Here is a 5,420-nt window from a genome sequence, read left to right as displayed (position 1 = left end):
ATCCTTCACAAGTAAAACCATATGGGTCAAATTCAACAGACAAATGATTATCAGTTGTAAAACGACGCACAGAAATAAGGTTTTTTGACTAAGTTGGGTGCGTATAAGACATTATTGAGTTTAAAAGGTGGGAATGGTGGTGGGAGGGTTATGTTGCCTTGTCCAAGAACCGGAATGGTTGTGCCATTGCCGACTATTATGTTGCGAATAATGCCAGAATTAAAAATAGAATGAAACTTATCAAATTGAGGAGACATTGTACCTGACGCACCGTTGTCCATGGTCCATTATGAATCATTGGTTGAAGAAGACATGATCGGCCGCTGTATGAGGGTGGCCGATTACGAGAGAGAGGATGAGGGAGGGGGGCGAAAAAAGAAGAAGAATTAGGGTTAGGGTTAGGCTCTTGATACCATGAAGAATGATATGGCTCAATTGGAATTCTCTTTCATTGATACCTCAATATAAATACAAGATACAATCCCTTATCTTAGGGAACAAGTAAATACAAATCTTGGGGAACAAGTAAATACAAAATCATATCTATATTTACATAAGGGATATCCATTAGTCATATTAGAATTAGTATATTATGCCACGTTTATAATGTGAAACCTCAAATTGAAAAAAAGGATGTAGCTGTATGTAAATTGAAGAAATAAAACCATGTTTTCTTGTGACTGTTGGATTATATAGTCTGTGTAGTAGCCTAGTGGGTTTACTGGTTTAATGAACGATCAAGTCGAACATATTAGGGTTGTTAAATGGGTCGTGTTCGCAAGTTGACAAGTCGAACATAACACAGACCAAAAAGTTTTATACAAACCTGAACAGAACACAAACCTGAAAGCGTGACACACACATGAAGCCGGACATGGCATGTGTATTTGTTGGTTGACACGAACACTGTCCGTTTAACCCAAAAAATATTTATTTAATTTTTCTACATATCAATAACTTAAATTTTTTTTGGTGGCAATTATGAACTAGGCAACCTTTTACATTTAAACTTTTATATTTTGGCATAGGCAATACACAAATACTTTAAGTTATTACATAAAACACTTTAAAAAAAACAAATAAATGGGTTATGCGGGTCAACCCGAACCTGTTTAGGCTAAACCCAAACCTACGAACTTCATGTCAGGTTCATAATGTGCTCAGGGATTACTTCTAATCTAAACGAGTTGCAGCTGTTACAGAATTTGAAGTTGTCGGAGATGATTAAAGAGATGGTTAAAAAGGACTATGAGAGGGAGAAAGTTGGCAAGGTTTATGGACCGTTTCGCTGAAGGGTGAGTATCCATTGATTGGCCTAATCTATGGTAGAGATTGCTAGCAAATGTGTAGCGGTTGATTTAAATGACCGCCCATATGTGGAAAAGGCGTTTGTGACACCGTCCAAGAAAAAATAGTGTTCAAGGTTCAAACCCTTTTGAAAATAAACTGTTAACATACAAGCTCGTTTTGACCCATTACCTAACCCACCCGTCCGTTTTTCGAGCTTAAAATAGTAATCGAGCTCGACAATCAATGAAATCAGAAACAGACAAATCGCACCATTATGGACAACAGTGCTGTATATATATATGATCAAGCAGAGTAACAAAATTAATTTTTATCTCATTATACACAAGAAACAAATAAAGATCCGGGTAATAGAATAGATAAAACGGTAACATGAACAAAATCAAAACTTTTAAACCTTACGGGCCAGAGTCCTCTGTTTCGTAGCAAACTGGACCACCTTTTCCTCAACGGGCAAACCCTTGCGCCTTCTAACCCCGTCTATTAATTTTCTTGCTGTATTTTGTAAAACACTCAGACCCATCACCAAACTCCTCTTTTTCTTCTTCTGTTTTCGGTTAAAAAAAATGGGTCTCCCGCAAGTGCTTCCCAATGACTAAGAACAAGAAGAGCGCTCGAAGCACCAGAAGTCCATCTTCTTAACTCATCTGGAAACCCAAAACTTTCTGCAACCGGTACATAAGCATGCACTGTGAACAACGGTGACCCTTCTTGCATTTCTTCTTTCAAAATCTGGGCCCGTCGGCGGGCCAGCACAACGTACATAGGCCCTAAATACTCGGTTGGTGTGTTTAGTTTGTTGGGGAATTTCAGTTTACCGGATGATCAGAGAGGCGTGTAATCACTCTCAGATCAAATTATTTCGGTGGTTCACCCGAATAATTCAATCGGATACAACTCTGATTTTGGGAAATTGAACAAGGGTATGTTGGTGTCTGTGAATTTTCTAACCAGAAAGAAGAATATGATCAAAACTGTCTACGAATTAGTTTTGGGGTTGTAACTGCCATTAGGCAGTTACCTCTATTTTTCAGACAAAAATTGCCAAAAAACTGCCGTTTTTTATCATTTCGAAAATGATAAAAATTCCAGAAAATAAAATTTTTTGATACAGCTCGACCCCAGCCAGGGGCTCTGCCCCTTGGACCCCGCCAGGGGCTGCCACCCCTTGGACCCTGCTCCCAGGGGCGCTGCCCCCGGACCCCCGCTAAGGGGGCGCTGCCCCCTTGGAACCCCCGTAGAGTACGGGCTCCGCCCGTACACTTCGAATAATAATTACTCAAACAAGTGTGCACTCCCGCACCTCCTAACTTGCTTGATGTGTATTATTATTTGCTTTAATCACCAAGTAAATCCCCGATTACACTAAAATATCTAACAATCCTCCCCCATTTTAGCGTAATCCTTGATTAACTTAAACAAATTCACAACAATCAAACTTATGCATAAATGAAATATCGCGACGATTGAATTTCACATTAGTATATTACACATTCCAAATATTCAAATATAGGGGTGTCGCTAAGGATTGAACCCTTTCTATTCAGTGAATACATGAAGATAATATACACACAAGTTTACATACTCTAATGTTCTTTCTTGACACTATTTTTACTAGCCTGTGTCCCATCCTTCAATGAACATATCAAAGCCAAGTCCTAGCTTCTTGAAGCGGCTAAACTTCATGCTCATATAGATAGTTCTTTATTCTTGCACCTGCATATGCAATTTTTCAAAGAACTGTTAAGAAGAAAACCTTCAACCTCCTTTAACAAACGGTAAAAAATTTAAAATATATATATTTCTATTCCGTTTTCACTTCCATTCACAAATTTAACCCCAAAATTTCATCTCTCACATAATTTTTATAAATCTTCTTACACTTTTATAAACCTTATACTCTCTCATGGATCCCTTCAACAACCCGAACAATTCGAACAATCCCAACAATCCGAACAATCCCAACAACCCGACCCAACCGAATGTTTTCTCGGTTTCGGGATATTATCCGACGCTAGAACCGAACCAATTCTCGCAATATTCATCAAATGCGTTTGCATCATTCCAACACTCGCCAAACCAATTCACTCAATTCTCTCAAAATCAAGCCCTTCAACAAATGATGATGCAGGGTGCTTTGAATTTCCCACCGAACCCGACACCACCCGTTCAACCCCAACCGATCCCTACGCAACCCGTTCAACAATCCGAACCCGACGATGATATGGAGATTGTTCCCGAAACCCAACCGTCTAAAGAAAAAGGCAAACGGAAAAAAAGGAAGTAAGTGGTGGGTGAGCAACCGTCCAAACCGAAGTCGACTAAGTGGACGCCAATCGAAGAAGAAGCCTTAGCCAAGGCTTACATAGGCACATCTACACACCCGACAAAAGGTTATCTTTTTTTTTTTTTTTTTTTTAAGTTTGTACATTTTTTTTTGTTTATTTTTTCTTAACAGTTTTTTTTTTTTTTTTTTTTTTTTCTTAACAGTTGTTTTTTTTTAAAGTTTATTTTTTTTATTTATTATTTTCTTAACAGTTGGTTTATAATTGTATTAAAGTTTGTTGATTTTTTTAAAATATAATTTTTTTGTTAACAGTTTCTATTTTTTAAAGGTTTTTTATTTTTGTTAACACTTTATATATTTTGTTTGTTTTTATAGGTAATAATCAAACGGGTGACGGGTTTTGGTCCAAGGTTTTAGCGAAGTTCCTCGGCCTTATGGAACAAGGCCCGTATCGAGATATCGACTCGGTGTCATCAAAGTGGCGGAAAATGAACGCGTCCATCAATAGGTTTTGTGAGGAATATAATAAAATATATACAAGTGAGCGTCGTAGCGGCATGAGCGACGACGATGTGTTCAAAAAAGCGTTGGACAAGTATAAGGCGAACAATGGTAATACCAACTTTGCTCACGTTCGCGCGTGGGGAATTTTGAAAAACGAACCAAAATGGGCGCCGATTCCCAACGAGATGGAGATGGCGAAATGCCAAAAAACATCGGAAACGGGTAGTTTTAGCGTCGGTGGATCGGACGCGAGGTGTCACATAAACTTAAATGATGACGCTGACTTTGACGAAGAGGAGTATGCCGTACATGAAGCGGAGCGTCCACCGGGCCGAGACAAATCAAAGAAGGAACGGGCCAAGGGGAAAGAAAAGGAAAAGGTGGACCCGAAGATGGAAGAGTTTATGGAACACTTAAAAATGTACAACGACGTCTCGGCCCAAAAGACGAAGGCGAAGGAGCGAGCCGTCGAAGAAAAAACTCGTGTAGCGGAAGAAAAGTTACACGAGAAGGTCCGATTGTCGAATGAGAAAATCCGAATTTCCGATGAAAAAATTCGGCTCAAGTAATGGGAAATAATAACGATGGATGTCGATGAGTATCCCGAGCCGAAACGTTCGATGTTGAAAAAACTACAAAACGACATCATGAAGAAGCAAAATATTATTTAAGTCTATGTTTTTTTTATTAAGTGTATGTTTTTTTTTATTAAGTTTATGTTTTGTTTTAAATTTATGTAATGTGGTTTTAATATTAATAAAAATATTTTGTTAGTTTATTTGTTAAATTAAAAACCTATAAATAAGCAACATAAGTATGCATAAGTTAGTTGTAATTTTAGCTTTGTGAGTGTTTCAAAAAAAATGGAATTTTCTTTTTTAACCCTAAAGTTTTAATCTTTGACAATTTATGTTTAAAGTTTTAATCTTTGTTAATTTAACCCCTTTGATTAATATGATTTTTCACTTCTAATTCAAAAGTTTCCATCTTTTACGATTTACCCACTTTGATTTTTTTAACTTTTAACTCAAAGCTTTTCATCTGTTGCAACTTTGGTCTCTTATACTTTTAATCTTTCGCGAAGTGTTGTAATCTTGGCTTTGAGGGTTTTTTCAAAGAAAAATGGTTATGCATATGGTTGTTGTAACCTTGGCTTTGGGGGTTTTTCAAAAAAAATAATTTTTTTTTCTTTTCACCCAAAAGTATTTCATAAATTACTTTAACCCAAAACTATTTGTTTTTTTACTTTTAACCCTAAACTTTTTTACCTTTTACAATTTATCCTCACAACTTTTTTTACTTTCAACTTTGGTCCTTTATA

General features: G+C 37.1%; 1 protein-coding gene across 1 annotated transcript; it reads left to right on the top strand.

Moving 5' to 3' along the window:
- The first annotated feature begins 3,214 nt into the window (after positions 1 to 3,214).
- Positions 3,215 to 4,668, top strand: LOC110869705 (putative uncharacterized protein DDB_G0285119). Its single transcript, XM_022118934.1, has 2 exons — positions 3,215 to 3,572; positions 3,971 to 4,668. The coding sequence occupies exons 1-2, from the start codon at positions 3,215 to 3,217 to the stop codon at positions 4,666 to 4,668; spliced, it is 1,056 nt and encodes a 351-aa protein (XP_021974626.1).
- The last annotated feature ends 752 nt before the right edge of the window (positions 4,669 to 5,420 follow it).

The sequence above is a fragment of the Helianthus annuus genome, chromosome 8, assembly GCF_002127325.2.
Source record: "Helianthus annuus cultivar XRQ/B chromosome 8, HanXRQr2.0-SUNRISE, whole genome shotgun sequence".
Taxonomy (NCBI): domain Eukaryota; kingdom Viridiplantae; phylum Streptophyta; class Magnoliopsida; order Asterales; family Asteraceae; genus Helianthus; species Helianthus annuus.
Note: the sequence above shows the minus strand (reverse complement) of the source record. Positions and strands in the feature narration are given on the sequence as shown.

Excerpts from the sequence above, each read along its gene's own strand:
- LOC110869705 (XM_022118934.1), top strand. The coding sequence starts at position 3,215 with ATGGATCCCTTCAACAACCCGAACAATTCGAACAATCCCAACAATCCG. Across the intron at positions 3,573-3,970 it reads CCAACCGTCTAAAGAAAAAG|GTAATAATCAAACGGGTGAC; the intron begins GCAAACGGAAAA and ends TTGTTTTTATAG.